Source organism: Hemiscyllium ocellatum, chromosome 5, assembly GCF_020745735.1.
Source record: "Hemiscyllium ocellatum isolate sHemOce1 chromosome 5, sHemOce1.pat.X.cur, whole genome shotgun sequence".
Taxonomy (NCBI): Eukaryota; Metazoa; Chordata; class Chondrichthyes; order Orectolobiformes; family Hemiscylliidae; genus Hemiscyllium; species Hemiscyllium ocellatum.
The window spans coordinates 25,180,961-25,197,068 of record NC_083405.1 but is presented as its reverse complement, the minus strand read 5'-3'; the positions used below and the strand labels follow the sequence as shown (position 1 = coordinate 25,197,068).

The window sequence follows — 16,108 nt, the reverse complement described above, 5'->3', positions numbered from 1 at the left end:
AGCTTCTCTATACTAGTCTGAGAATCCATGAGAATGCAGTCAAATTCCTTAATGCTGACATTCTTAAAACTCCATTTTAAAAAATATATCACCTGTGGCTATGATTCGGGGGTTATTAAACATTCTTTATACAGGCAGCTGTGTTTTCTTTTGTTTCAACAAAATTCATTGTATGCATTTCATAAGACCCTTTGAGTGTTATTCGAATTTTGTTACCAAGTATATACTCCCTACAGTTTGACTTGAAACAGCACACTGTGCAAGCTGTTGTTTCAGTCAAAAATCTTCCCCAGGCACTTATGTCAACTGAGAACCACTTTCAGCCATTTTATGTTAATTTCATACAGGGGCATTCCTCATATTACTTTCCATAAATGTTTACAAAAAAAGATCAAAGCAGAAGCATCGGTAACTGGTGTTCCTTCTGATAACAATTTACCTCGAACCTTATGTTGGACTGAAGCTCTCTTTGGTTAATTGCAAACAAGTTTTAATAGGACAGCACAAATTGCTTGCTACAGACTCCATGGAATGAAGAGGATATATGAAGCCCTCTTGTAATAATTATGTTATCTCTAAAATGCTGTCATGCATATAATTATATATTCTGGTTGAGAAGAGATCATTTAGAGTCATAGATGTACAACACAGAATCAGACCCTTCAGTCCAACTCGTCCATGCTGATCAGATATCCTAAATTAATCTAGCCCTATTTGTCAGCATTTAGCCCAAATCCCTCTAAACCCTTACAATTCAGGAACCCATCTAGATGCCTTTCAAATGTTGTACTTCTACCAGCGTCCACCACTTCTTTTGGCAGCTGAATTCCACACACGCACCACCCTCTGCATGAAAAAGTTACCCCTTACGTCTCTCTCACTTTAAACCTATGCCCTCTAATTTTGGACTCCCCTACAGTGGAAAGGAACTTGGCTATTCATGCCTCTCATGATTTTGTAAACTTCAATAAGGACACACCTTAGCCTCTGACACTCCAGGGAAATTAGCCTCAGCCTCTCCTTATAGATCAAACCCTGGGAATATCCTTGTAAATATTTTCTGAACCCTTTCAAGTTTCACATCTTTCTTGTAGCAGAGAGAACAGAACTGAATGCAATATTCCAAAAGTGGCCTAACCAATTTCCTGTGCAGCCGCAACATGACATCCCAACTCCTAAATTCAACGCACTGACCAAATAAAGGCAAGTACCGAATTCAACGCACTGACCAATAAAGGCAAGAACTTCATCATCATATCTACCAGTGACTCCAAGGTCAATTTATATGGCAATACTCACAGGACCCTACCATTCAAATGTTCTGAAATTAAGATGCATTGTATTCCATATCAATCTTTGAACAGTGGGAGGCAGAAGCTTTATCTGAAATGTAAAGCTAGATGCTTAGTATAAATTTATTTCTGTTCCTATTGTCAAACTACAAATGGTTTTGGATTTTTCAAAAGTTCTAATTTCTTTACAGTCTGAAGTCAAACCTTTGCAAGTTGAGAAATGGAAAACATCATTAATGGATCTGAATTTGTCATTTTGGAGAAAGGTGTCACTATAATGGATATCATTGATCAGAAGATTAAAGAGCAAATGCTCACGGTGAGTGTTGATACAGTGGTAATTGCTGGCAGTAATGTATTAGTTTTCATTGTTAGACATAATCAGTAGATTGATTAATATTCGTTCAACTTTATCGAAACATCTGAAATTCCAGTAATATAGCCTAGGAATTTCAAGATGGCAGCAGAGTAGGCTGCTTCAGTCAGAACTCCTCTGCTTGCCAGACCCTTTCCCTTCTTTGTTCTCCTCTTTGTAGCTTTTCTTTCCTCCCAAAATCTTTAATTGAACCATATTCTGCTATGTTTGGAATTGCAGGGATTTGCAGCTTGTTGATGAAAAGATAAATATTGAGAAAGTAAACGATCTTCTACGCACAGTATTAACACTTTATGCAAATTTGTTTCATTAGTTCAATGTAAGCAAACAGTTGCTTAAAACTCCTTTACTTTTCTGAACAGAGGTCCAATAATCCTGTCAATGTAATGTGTGTTTTGTCTTAAGGTAGAAGGTTAAAATAATCACACTTTTAGACACAAATATTGAAGTTGTTATCAAGTGTATTTCTTCAGAACTCTTCATGTGTTTGGAACAATTCAAATTTGGTATGCTGTCTACTGCCTGCTTGTCTTAATGTGGCACTCTGGAGATATATCTTTACATCAACGTAACAGTACAGTTCCTGACTCCTTTTATAACAATATAACATCTCGCTTTGTATTAAAAAAGTAATACCTACATATACAACAATAAATATTCCTCAGTTAACTATTCAGTAACTCACTTAGCTTTATGTGTAAACTGAAGAAGCAGGAACTAAAGTGGTAACTTTCTTGCCTATCAGCCAGAAGTCTTCAGATTCAAGTCTGACTCCAGGACTTGTTGGTTGGGACAGAGTTCAAATTGAGTGCAGGCAAACCAATGTGTATCAGTTCAAGTCCACGTACAAATGGGGAGGGTGGCAGCAAGAAGGGCATACAGCTTAAAAACAAACCTCGAAATCCAAAAATGATGGTTGACATGGAAGTGACAATTCATGAATTGCAGTGGCGCAAGAGGCATTGAAAGAAGATGAGTTGAGTGGCTAAATTAATAAAATATCACAAACTAATAAATATAATCAAGCTATGCACCTAACAAGATGACATTTTTTTGAGAATAATCAGTATCACTAACTCTGAGCTATAAAAAGGCCCTGGCAAGAATATCCTGGAAGAAAACAGAGTTAACTTTTTGAGTATGGTGACTCTTCATCAGAGCTTTCTTTGCACAGATGCTGCCCGACCTGCTGAGTTTCTCCAGCACCGTCTGTTTTTGTTTAAAATAAATTCAGTAGTCAGTTCTTGTGAAGAGAGAATCAGTGAGGTCTGAAAGAGATGGTATCTACCAAGTGCTACAGAGCCCCCCAGCAGCTTCCGAAACAAAGGGCAGTGTTACCTTTAGGGTAACCAGGTAGGGAATGCACTTCGACCAGCATTTGGCAGAGACATGGATCATCCTGAGGCATCACCTGCTCTGGCTGTCACTCATCTGGAGGTAGCTACATTGAAGTCTGAGGATTCTATTTCACATGTAGCTCTTCCTTGACTTGGTGACTCTTGTCCTCCTGAGCTCTCTACAGACTGTACAGAGTTGAATGGCAGTGGTTACTGTTCTCGTGGGATAATACCTCAATAGACAAACTGGTCTATTGTTTCCTGGTTTGTTTTTTCCTTCTTCTTTGAATGAAGATGTCATATTTGTGGCTTTACAGTCCACAGGGATCTTTCCAAACTCTGGGGAATTGTGGAAAATTAAAACCAAAGCGTCCACTATCTCTCTAGCCACATTAAGACCCCGAGAAGCAAGCCATCAATTCCAGGGAAATGTCAGCCTTTGGTCTCTGAACTTATCTCACATTTTTTCTCAGGTGATAATTATTATTTTCAGCTTCATCCTCCCTTTTGCTGTCTCATTATCTACTATTCTTGGAACACTTTACTGTAAAATCTGACAAAATTTTTTTTTAGTTTGCTGCCCTGTCTTTGTTTCACATTATTAATTTCCCCATTCTTAAGTGACTAGCATTTATTTCAGCTATATTCTTTCTATCTATATTCTAATTAAATTCTCATTGAACCTCTCCTTTGCTGTAACACGTATGACACTGATGACAGACCTACAGCAGCCAACATTACATTTGGTCCAAGGCAGCTATTCAATCTCTGCAGGTCCCCCCAGTGTCACAGAGGCAACAAAGACAGACAGTCTGAAGACAGATTACTGTCCCTTAGCTTTTCACAACAGTGAAGGAACCCAGACTATGTCAAGGCTCTGAAAAACATCAGATTCCGTATCAATTTCCCCAAGACTGAAGTAGCATTTCAAACTGCACCAAACAGAGATTATGAAGGACCAGAAATAACCATTAACAGCACTGATCTCAGGTGACAGAAATAGTCTAGGGATGCCACTATTAAGAGGGATGTCAGAACATGCATCTAGAAACCAAACAGTGCCCTTAACCAACTGAATGACCATGTCCAGAAGCAGTCTTCAATCAGAAGTGCCAGGTGGATGATTTGTCTCAGTGGTCTTCAGCATCACAGATACCAGTATTCAGCCCAATTGATACACTTCACGTTATCAAGAAATGGTTGGGGGAATGGATACTACAAAAGCAATGGGCCTGGATCAAGTTCCAGCAATAGTACTGAAAACATGTGCTCTAGAACTTGCCATTCCCCTTACCAAGTTGTCTAGTATTGCTACAATACTGGCATCAACCCAACAATGTTCAAAAGTGGCCAGGTATGTCCTGTACAGAAAAAGCAGGACAAATTCAACCTCGCCAGTTATGCCCCGTCAGTCTGTTCTCAATCATCAGTAAAGTGATGGAAAGTGTCATCAATAATGCTATCAAGCAGCACATGCTCACTAATTATCTGCTCAGTGAATGCCCAGTTTGGGTTCTGCCATGGCCATTCAGCTCCTGATTTCCAGCCCTGGTTCAAACATGGGCAAAAGAGGTGAGAGTGACAGTCGTTGAAATCAAGGCTGCATTTCACTCAGTGTTAGAACATAGAACACAGAACAATACAGCACAGAATGGGCCCTTCGGCCCACGATGTTGTACTGAACATTTATCCTAGATTAAGCACCTATCCATGTAACTATCCAATTTCCGCTTAAAGGTCACCAATGATTCTGACTCTCCCACTCCCACAGGCAGTGCATTCCATGCCCCCATCACTCTCTAGGTAAAGAACCTACCCCTGACATTCCCCCTATATCTTCCACCCTTCACTTTAAATTTATGTCCCCTTGTAACACTCTGTTGTACTTGGGGAAAAAGTCTCTGACTGTTGAAAGTTGCCACTCAGTTGCATAGAGCTTGTAAGAAGGCTTATGGTGCATTAGCGTTCATTAGCAGAGGGATTGAATTCAAGAGTCGGGAGGTGATGGTGCAGCTGTACAGGACCTTGGTAAGGCCACATTTGGAGTACTGTCTGCAGTTCTGATCGCCTCACTTTAGGAAAGATGTGGAAGCTTTGGAGAGGGTGCAGAGGAGATTTACCAGGATGTTGCCTGGAATGGAGAATAGGTCGTACGAGGATAGGTCGAGAGTGCTAGGCCTTTTCTCATTGGAACGGCAAAAGGATGAGGGGTGTTATATCAAGAAGTTCCAGAAAAACTGGTATCAATTTATATCGGGGGTAAATTCTCTACTGGCACATTGAAGATGGGTGTGGTTGTTGAAAGTCAGTCATTTCAGCTCCAGGACATCTCTACAGGTGATCCTCAGCATAGTGTCCTAGGCCCAACCATCTTCAGCTGCATCATTAGGGACCTTTCCTCCATCATAAGGATGTTCACCAATGATTGCTTGCTGTTCAGCATCAGTTGCGACTCCTCAAATACTGAAGCAGTCCAATTTCAAATGCAACAAGATATGAATAACATCCAGGCTTGCACTGAAATATAATAAGTAACATTAGCGCCACGCAAATGCCAGGCAATGACTGCCTCCAATAAGAGACAAGTTAACCACTTTCAATGGTGTTATCACCACTGAATACCCCATAATTAACTTACCATTGACCAGAAACTAACTAGACTCATCACATACATACAGTAGCTACAAGAGCAGGTCAGAAGTAGAAGAAGACTGTGGCAGGTAATTCACATCCTGACTCCTGAAAGCCTGTCCACCAGCTGCAAGATATAAATGTGATGGAATAGTCCCCACTTTCTGACAATACTGAAGAAGCTTGATACCATCCAGGACAAAGCAGCATGCTTGATTGGTATCACATCCACAAGTATTCTCTTTTTCTAGCATCAACAATCAGAAGCATTACTATGTACTATCTACAAGATGCATTGCAGAATTCACCAAAGATCCTTAGATAGCAAATCCACGACCAATTCCATCCAGTAGGACAAGGGTGCAGATGCATTGAAACATCACTACTTGCAAACTTGCATCTAAGCCATTCACCATGCTGACTTGGAAAAATATTGCCGTTCCTTCACTGTCATTGTGTCAAAATTGTGAAATTCTCTCCTTAAAGGCATTATGGGTCACCCTACAGCTCATGGACTGCAGTGGTTCAAGAAGGCAGCTCACATTCACCTTCTCAAGGGCAACTAGAGATGGAAAATAAATGCTGGCCAGCCAGTGACAACCAAAAAAAAAGGCATTCAATCTTAGAGTAATTTATGGCAAAGAAGGAGAGGCCATTCATCCTATTCAATCCATGGCAGCTGTACATGGAGCAATCCAGTCAGTCCCACTGTGCTTCTCAATCCCCATTGCCCTGCACATTGATTTCTTTCAAGTGCCCATTAGATTTCCTCTTCGAATCTTTGATTTTTTTTCAGCAGCCACCAACTTTGTGGGCAGTAAGTTCAAGAATGTTACTGCCCCTGTATAAAATTTTCTTCTTCACATCTCGCCTGCATCTCTTGCCCAAACCACAGCGGTTTCCCTTTGATTCCTATTTATGTCCGTTTTGAGAATGTGTCATCAAGGCATCTTAGCAAAAGTGAAATCAATGGAAATTAGGTGGAATGTGTTTGTGGTTGTTGGAGATCAGTCATCTCAGCTCCAGAACAAACCTGCAGGAGTTCCTCAAGGTAATGCCCTCATGTCAACCATCTGCAGCCATTTCATCAATGTCTTTCTCATCATCATAAGGTCAGGAATGTTCACCTGATAATGACACAATATTCAACACCATCTATGATTCCTTGGATATTAGCAGTCCATATCCGTATGCAACAAGACCTGGATATCCTGTGACAATTAGTGAGGGATTCCACAAAGAAAATGTCATTATCAACATTCTGGAGGTTACATTCACCAGAAACTGAACTTAACAGTTACATATATTCTATGGTGACAACACCAGTTAAGAGGATGAGAATTCTGTAGAATACTCTTCACTCACCTGTGTTAGTGCAGTTCCAACAATACTGAAGAAACTACACAAAAGGACAAACAGGATGAGTAAAAACAGAGGAGTCTATTCTGACTGTAAGATTGTACTCTCAGTATTTCTACTGTGCAGACTTCATCACAGGCTGTATCTCATTTAGTGTTCCAAATGTCAAGTTTATAAACCTGCCGTCATCCACAGGTTAATTCAATCAGCCTATTTAAGAATATTAACAAGTTAGTAATAATAAAGTATAATCCAGAACAGCTCACAGATTTATCTTAGCACCATTCTGACCTTTGGTTGAGTTCCTTGATGAGCAGCAAATTTACAAGCTAAGTCCTGGAACGAACATCTGGAATGATTTTAATAAAACCATTGAAATGCTGAATTGAATAATTATGTTCTCATTACTTAATCAATATGTTGCATTGAAATTATAATGTCCAGTGAAGAGCAATTGTTGTACAACACAGGAACCTGGAAGAAGTATGTGTATCATATTGAGTTGAGTGTAGTTTCTGTTATTACAGGAGAACACAGATGCTTTCTCTGTTGCTGATCTGGGTGATCTTGTACATCAGCATCTGCGATGGCAGAAGGCTCTGCCCCGAGTGAAACCTTTCTACGCTGTGAAATGTAACAACAGCAAACCAGTGGCTCAGATTCTTGCTCAAATGGGACTCGGCTTTGACTGTGCCAGTAAGGTAGGACTGGGTAAAAAGCTTAGAAAATTACAGAAATGTATGTCTGATAACTACATTGTTTTCACATAGTATACTTCCCATACTATATAAGTGACATTGGCAAAATTATGTCTGTGTTTACTTAAGATGATTTTATCACTTTCACACCTCCACTTGTCAAACCCAGTTTTGTCTCAAAAAGTGATTTCCTTTATGGTCTTCTTGTGAGAGGTTACTGTTCACAAATTCAATTCTATATTCAGAGTTTAAACAGTTCATGTCTTTTACACTGGCTAGCTGTGTCCTGTAAACAGAACTTAAAGTAATTCTCCTCACTTTCAAACCCTCTTATGGCTTTGCTGTACCTCATCTGTATGATCTCTAACTTACAACCCCACAAGCACAGTCTACGGTTGATTATAACTCACAGCCTGGTTCCTTCCTGTCTCTGTTCCAATACTGGGGGATATCCCTTACTTCTGGATTTCTTCCCTAATTTATGAGACTCACAAGCATCCTCCCTACTTTTAAGCATCTTCCCTTTTGAAATAATGTTCAACGGCCTCAATTGTTCTTTCACTTCTCTCTGACGGGACACCATTTTCTTCACGTTCAGTGTGATATTTTCTTGTTACATATTGTTGTCAATATTGTATTATATGAAGACACCTATAGATGAATATCTCCCATTGAGTGAACAATTTGCTCTGCTTATAAAATGGACCAACAGAAAGCGCCAAAAGAGCAATGGGATCAAGTTATTCCATTATAATTCCATTTCAAGTCAAGGGAATGGGCCATAGCATAAATTTTATCTGTCCAAAAAAAAAGGAAGGAAAAGTGAGTGGTCGAGGGTGGTGGGGGAAAAAAGGCAGTTTTGTCATGGTACTGAATTTCAGCAGGTTTCTCTTTGGCACTTAGGACTTTTAGGCTTTGGGAAAGGGCACAATACTGTAATGGTTTGAATGAGATCAGCCAGGTGGACCTCATAGAATATGAGTTCTCTATTGCGGCTGTTAATCTGGTCCAATTAGGGAGCCCTGGCTGACAGATATAAACAGGAATATCAGGCATTCCGTTCACTCTAGGATCCAGCTCTGTGCTAGCTAGACCAGTGTCAAGTACTTTGCATGTTAAAATAAAGCATGACTTGGTGACGGAATATCAGTCTCTGGGGAGTTATTTCACTGGTGATGAGAGGAAAAACATGCCCCTGAAGAAATCTGCATGCAACAGTCATCTTTGACTGGGGTAAGAATTTCTGGCATCATGCTGCAAATAAGGAAACTTCACCCATTCAATCCTGTTCTTGAAGACTGGGCCCAGTAGATGGAAAATATATGGGGTATTTTCCAGGCAAATCACATTGGGCAGATGAAAAGCAACAAGTAATTCCCCTGACAGCTTGTAAACCTGCTATTTTTCAATTATTGGGGGGTCTAATGTTTCCTGAGGCCCCAGATAAGAAAATCTTTCAAGAGTCGGTGGATATGGTTAAGAAATATTGTGGCCCAAAGCCACCACTAATTCTGACACACTATTGATTTTACTCAGCAGTTCGAGAACTGGGAAAATCAGTTTGCAACTTTTGACGAGATTAAGATGCCTGGCAGAAGCACATACCTTTGATTTAACCATGTTAAGATTCTGAGAGACTGTTTAGTTTGTGTGATTAATGATGTAACCACTTACAAGGTGAAGCCCAACTGGTCTTCAAATGGGCATTCCAACTGGCATTGTCCAAAGAAAATGCAGCAAGTAAAGCAGGGTATTCTGATGCAAGTGGACACCTTCCTCAGGTCGACTTGAGGGACACCAAGTGGCTGAAGGCAATTGCACAGCCTCACTCAGGACATATCCTGAATAGAGGCACTCTAGGTCAGCCCATGGCAAAACCCCAAAACAAAGCCAAACCTCGGCCAAACAGTCAACATTTTCTTCAGGACCAGGCTGGCAGGCCATTGTAATTGATGCTGGTATGGAGATGTGAGACAGCAAAAGAGTCCCACTCAGCCTGAATTGAGTAAGAGATCTCATAGGGTGATATCCAGGACAGTGTACATCCTGAAAGTCCACGTCCAGCTGGTCTAAACAGTTAAATTGCTTCACAACATTCAAATCAGAACCAATGAAAATAAACTTCTGGTCAAATGGTTACCCGCTGCAAATGAAAGTCAATATCAGTGCTGCCATTTCAGTGATCACAGAAGAAGTCTTTAACAAAATTTGGTCTGGACTCCAACCCTTAACTTTGTATAAGACCTCGGGCAGGCTGAGAACCTACACCAGGGAACCCTGACACATTAATGGTACAACTGTGGTTTTGGTCTCTTATGAAAAGCAACTGGTTCTGTTACCACAGATTGTAGTCAAAGGCTCAGCACAAGCTTGATGCGGCAGAATTGATTGAGAAATATTCAACTTGCTTGGCTCAACATTATTTGATTAGAAAATGGCTGCCTGTGTAAAGTCCCAATTAAATAGCAAGAGGCTTTTCAGGAAGGTCGAGTGATTGTGAAAGGGGCCAAGGCCACCAAACATGCTGACTATGATTCTGCAAGGCCCACACAGTGCCATTTGGCTTATGTGCAAAAGTAGAGGCAGAACTCAGAAGACTGGAAAGCGAAGGAATCATCAAACCAGTATTATTTGCAGAATGGACAGCATTGTCTTACCGATTGTGAGGCCTGATGAGTTGGTTCGCTCTTGTGTAGGGATTTCAAACAAATGGTCAACCGTTTTTCACAATCCCTCAAGTAAAATCTTTGTATACAAAACTGGCTGGGAGCCTGTTGTTCACAAACACAGACGGGAGCCTTGTGCAGCTGGAATTGCAGTTTGATGAGGAGTCCCAAGAGTATGGTACAATTAATACTCTTAAGGGATTTTACCAATATGCAAGAGACTGCCTTTTGGGGTATCATCAGCCTGTGCCATTTTCCAGGGGATGATGGTGAATATTTTACAATGTCAATCCCAGGTAGCTATTCTTCTGGATGATGTGCGAAGAACTGGGAAGACCAATAAAGAGCACTTGGAGAAGTTGGTGCTTAAATGTTTCTCCTAATTTGGTATATGCCTTAGAAGGGAAAAATGTATGTTCCAGACGCCGAAATAACCTACTTGGGCTACACAGTCGACAACATTGGGTTACACCCATTGGACGATAAAGCGAGGATGATCAAAGGTGTCCCGGCTCCCCCGTCCATATTAGAGCTTAGGTCTTTCTTTGGGTTGGTGAATTATTACAGAAAATTGACACGTAACCTGGCTTCCACCCTGGCATCCTGAAATCTGTGACTGTGAAAAAGTCGTTCTTAGAAATGTCTCATAGCCAAGGTGGAGTCTCTACAGAAGTGAAGAAACAGCTAGTGTCATCAAAACTGTTGGCACACATGATCCTAAGCAAGATGTGGTGCTGTCACGTGATGCCTGTCTGTGTGGTATTGGGGTAGTGGTGGCTCAGTGGTGGACCAGTGGACAGGAATGCCTGATAGCATATGCTCCCCAGACGTTGGCTAACACTGAATGAAAATCTTCTCAAAACTTGCTGAATGAATATATGCCCAGATAGACAAAGAAAGTTTGGTGGTCATCTTTGGTGTGAGAAAGTTCCTCCGATACCTTTTAAGGATATAAATTTGTAATAGTGACAGATCACAAACCCCTCCTTGGTTTGTTTAGAAGTACAGAGCCATGCTGCTCATAGCTTCAGTTAAGTTCAGTGGTAAGCTCTAACATCGTCCAGGTGGCCAGTGGCGAGTGCCTGTTTTCCACTGGCAGACACATCACTGCTGGTGACACCACTGGAAGAGTTCAGTCTGATGTTAAACTTTCTGGACTCCTTTCCGGTCACTGCTGACAATATCAGATTGTGGACACAAAAGATCCTGTCCTGGCCAAACGAAAATAGCTGGTGTTGATGGGGGAAACAGAAAGTTGCTATTGCAACTAGAACTGAAATCTTTCTGGACGTGTTGAGACGAGATCACCACAGAGGACTGCATATAATTAGGAGCAAGAATAATTGTCCCAAGCAAAGAACACCACCAGGTACTGGCTGAACTCCATCAGGGTCATTGAGGTGTTTCCAAACTGAAGATGTTGTTGAGAGGTTATGCCTAGTGGTCACAATTGGATGCGGACACAGTTGCAAGGCTGGGGTAGGGCAGTGCCAAGAGTGCAACATGGTCAAAAATCACTGCCAGCAGGTCCCTCAAATTTGTTGTAATGGCCAGGTAAACCTTGGATTCCATTACATATCAACTTTTGACAGTCCTTCCATGAGCTTAATGTTCTTAGTCACCATGAACATCTTTTGTAATAGACAAACTTCCAGATGCATTGGTCACAGACATTATTTATCAGCAAGGAATTCAATGATTTCATAAAGGCATTCAATAACAGCTCCATACCATAACATTCATTGTCCAATGATCTGGCAGAAAGAGAGGACCAAACTTTGGGAAGATCAAAGAAGCCAAACAGTCCTGGTTTCTATTTGGGACACATGTCATTCAACTACAGGGATAGCTCCAGAAGAGTTACTAATAGGGAAAAGACTCCACATCAGGTCAAACCTGATCTTCCTGGACCTGTGTGGGTGGTGGCAGACAGTGACACACCATCAGGAATGCCAGTACTAGACACAAGACCCATCTATGTGAGGGAGGCGGTTTTCTTCAGGGGATAAAATTTGGTATAGAAACCATGGGAATAACCCTGCATGGATAAGAGGCAAGATCAATGCAGGCTTAAGTTCTGGAAAGGGAGGCAGGCCTGAACAAGCAAGAGGACAACATGAAAGCAGTAACATCACAAACAGGGCACAAGCAAAACACACCTGGTCCTCTGAACATCTGGCAAGACTGAGAGAACCCATGGGTTCTTCCTGTCTGCCAAGCAATGAAGAAACCTCCGACGGCCAGAGGGACATGGCAGATGTTGCAATATTGACACTGTTATTGCCTGAAGATGATATTTGGCTGAGACTTCTGGGTGCAAGAGGTGGGCTAAGGTCTGGTACATGCCCTAGTATCTAAGGCAGAGTGAGGGGCATCAGATTAGTGCATAAATGCCCCATGGGATGCCACTAGAAAACGAATGAGCCTATGTCACAGAATGTAGAACAAGGGTGGCTATTGTGATTGGAATAAGGTCAGTCAGGTGGCCCTCATAGAATATGAGTTCCCTGATTGGGGCAGTCAACCTGGTTCAATAACGGAGTCCTGGCTGACAGACATAAACAAGATTGACAGGATTTCTGCTCAACCTTGGAGCTAGCTCTGTGCTAGCTAGGTCAGTGTCAGGTACTATGCATGTGTAATCAAAGGGTGACCTGGTGACAGGATACCAGCCTCTGTGGAGTTATTTCAAGTACAATTGTGAACGGCGGCTGCACAGTGGGTTGGGGGAAGGGAATACATTAAAATATGGCTGGATAGAGTGTAACGTGGGAGTTGGATGTCATCCATAGTCTGGAACATCCTGGTTTCTGTGGGAGAAGCAGTGTATGACTGCACCTAGTATGGTTACCTCATATGTCAGTGCCTAGGTGTGCAAGATAGGCAGGTGCAGGGGCATATGAAAGTTGGAGTGGAGGTTTACGGCAATGTACAGTCTGCGGGTCTTCAGGATGAGCTACTAGAAAGGGGATGTGCATGTTTTGCAGCTCACCAACACATTTAGGCTGAGGCAAAGGAACACTCCATGTCACCTCACATTGTGCTGGAAACTGACAGTGCTTAATGGGGAAGAAAATAGCTGTGAACCCATCTGGATTTGATTCACCTGTGAGGGAAGGTCTGTTGCAACCACCAATCATAGGGCTTTGAAAGGGAGAGAACATTGCTAATTGACCCTCACAACGTACAACACACAAGCACGCAGGCTGCCTACTTCCTAGACATCCCTCAGCATTGATTCATTGATGGGTACACCTTTATGCACAGAGGGACTATTTGGGATGTTGTGTGAGGAGGCTCAAAGGTCTCATTGTGGCATGAAGCCATGCCTACACATTGTACCCTCCCCACATCCAGTTGATGTAGTAGACTCTCAGCACACACCTACATCTAGAGCTCCACTTTCTGTAGAGCTGTCTCTGGGCAATTAGGCCTAGGTGATAAATGCTCTCGAGACAGCAATGCCCTCATCCCGTGAATGAATACAGGAGAAAAAGGTCTCCCAGGGCATGAGGAGGCAGCACTCAGGGCATGCACCAGATTATACTCCCACCCTCTCTCTGACTATGATTTCCCCTGTGCATTCCCTCAGAGGAGAGCTTCTTCTGAGCCTTAGATACTTCCATTCTCAGAGCTCCAGGATGGCAATTCCAGAGGATCTGGCTATTTCTCTGCAGAGCTCAACGGAAGACTAGCAGAGACTACACTTGTAGAACAAGAAAAAGATGGTACCATGGCCAGTAGTTTGAAGTGATGTGCAGTGAATGAGACTGACAGCATTGTTACTGTGAGAATGGCAAAGGAATGAAGAGTGATACTTACTCATGTGGTAGGACATGGCCATCTCAATGACACAGGAATGGTCCCAATCATCTCCTGCAATGACTCATACAGGGTGAGGATCTGGATGTGGACAACAACATGGGTTTATGCTGTTCAGCTGTGGGCTGTATTCTGTATCAAGAGAAAGAGAAGGAATGAGTGGGATGGTTGACTGTCCTGGTGCATGTGGGCCAATGGTGTTGAGGTATGGCCTAGTGGTATTGTTGTTGGACCGATAATTCAGAGATCCAGCTCTTGTTCTGGGGGCCCAGGTTCAAATCTCACCCGAGCAGATGGTGGAATTAGAATTCAATGAAAATCTGGAATTAAGAGTCTAATGATGACGATGAATCCTTGCCAATTGTTAGAAAAAACCCATCTGGCACACCAATGTATTTCAGGGAAGGAAGCACTTAGGGCATGCACGGTTGATGGTGGGGGAGTTTCAGGGCTGAGAACAAATGAGAGAAGATGTTTTATGCAATCCTGAGGTGGCAACCACAGAATAGGCTGGCAGGGTCAGGTGGTAAAGCCTCTTCTGCCAGCTCTCCAGAAAGATGACACCTCTCCTCTAGACCACCACGTTACTTTTATAAGGACACAGTCATACACCAGAGGAAAAGATGCTTCTGTCCAACTAGTCTATGCTGACCATTTTCCTATACTAAATTCGTTCCACCTAACTGTGTTTTGCCCATATCCCTTCAAACCTTTCCTATGCATATACTTATATTTATCCAAATGTCTTTTAAACATTGTAACTATACCTGCATCTGACAATTCATTCCACACACAAATCAGTCTGTGTAAAAAGAGTTGCCCTTGATGTCCTCTTCAAATCATTCTCCGCTCACCTTAAAATATACCCCCTATTTTGAACTCCATCAACTAGGGAAACGATGTTTGCTATTCATCTTATCTCTGCCCCTCATGATTTTATAAACCTCTGAACAGTCACCCCTCAACTTTTTACACTACAGTGAAAGATGTCGAACCTATCCAGCCTACTTTCATAACTCAAACTCTCCATTCTTGTCATTATCCTGGTAAATCTTCTCTGAACCCTCTCCAGTTTAATAATATTCTTCCCTACTCTGACATGTTCCAACTCTGACTTTGACTGAACTGGGCGGCTTTGGACTGACCGTGCTCATCCAGGTGCACAGTGGCTTTTTAAGTATGGCACAGATGTAAGAGGTGCCAGTTGTTTGGCAGAAAAACACAGACAGGTACGTTGAACAGAAATTGGGTATAAGAAACATTATAAGGCAATTAATATGGTGAGTTTAATAAAAAAAACACTGGCAGAGTCTCATGGTGAAAAATCCTCCAAACATTCAGTGCAGCTCAGACTTATTTAAAGAGTCATGAGAGTCATGAACTTAAAATAGAGGACTTTTAAAATCATGAATTTTCTTTTATTCATTCGTGAGATTGGCCATCAATGGCTGGACCAGTGTTTATTGTCCTTCTCTAATTACCCAGGAGAAAGTGGTGGTGAGCTGCCATTTTGATCTGCTGCAGTTCTAGCGGTATGGATGCACACAGTGCTATGAAGAAAATTCCAGGGTGCTACCCCAGAAGTATTGAGGAATAACAAGATAATTTCACATTAGTGGTGCATACCTTTAAAGCCAACTTGCAGGTGCTGGTATGTCCTTCCAAGGATAGGGGTTAGGAGGTTTAGAAGATACTACCAGAAGATGTATTACTACAGTACATCTTGTAGATGATACAGCTGCCACTTGTGTTAGAGGTGAAGAGACTGAATGTAATGGAATGGGGGCCAGACATGTGGGCTGCTTTATCTGGGATGGAGATGAGTTTCTTTAGATGATGGAGGAACATTGCAGGTAAGTGGAAAGTACTCCATCACACACCTGACTCCAGAGTTTTAGATGGTGGATAGTCAGTGTGGAAACAGGAG

The 16,108-nt window shown here is 42.0% G+C and overlaps 1 protein-coding gene across 1 annotated transcript in view; it reads left to right on the top strand.

Annotated features, from left to right (window-relative positions):
* Nucleotides 1-1,512: 1,512 nt before the first annotated feature.
* LOC132815923 (antizyme inhibitor 2-like) overlaps nt 1,513-16,108 on the top strand; it is a 63,119-nt gene continuing 48,523 nt past the window's right edge. The window contains exons 1-2 of the mRNA XM_060825298.1: nt 1,513-1,611; nt 7,523-7,696. Coding sequence (XP_060681281.1) covers nt 1,513-1,611; nt 7,523-7,696 — 273 coding nt within the window. The remainder of the gene's footprint in view (nt 1,612-7,522; nt 7,697-16,108) is intronic.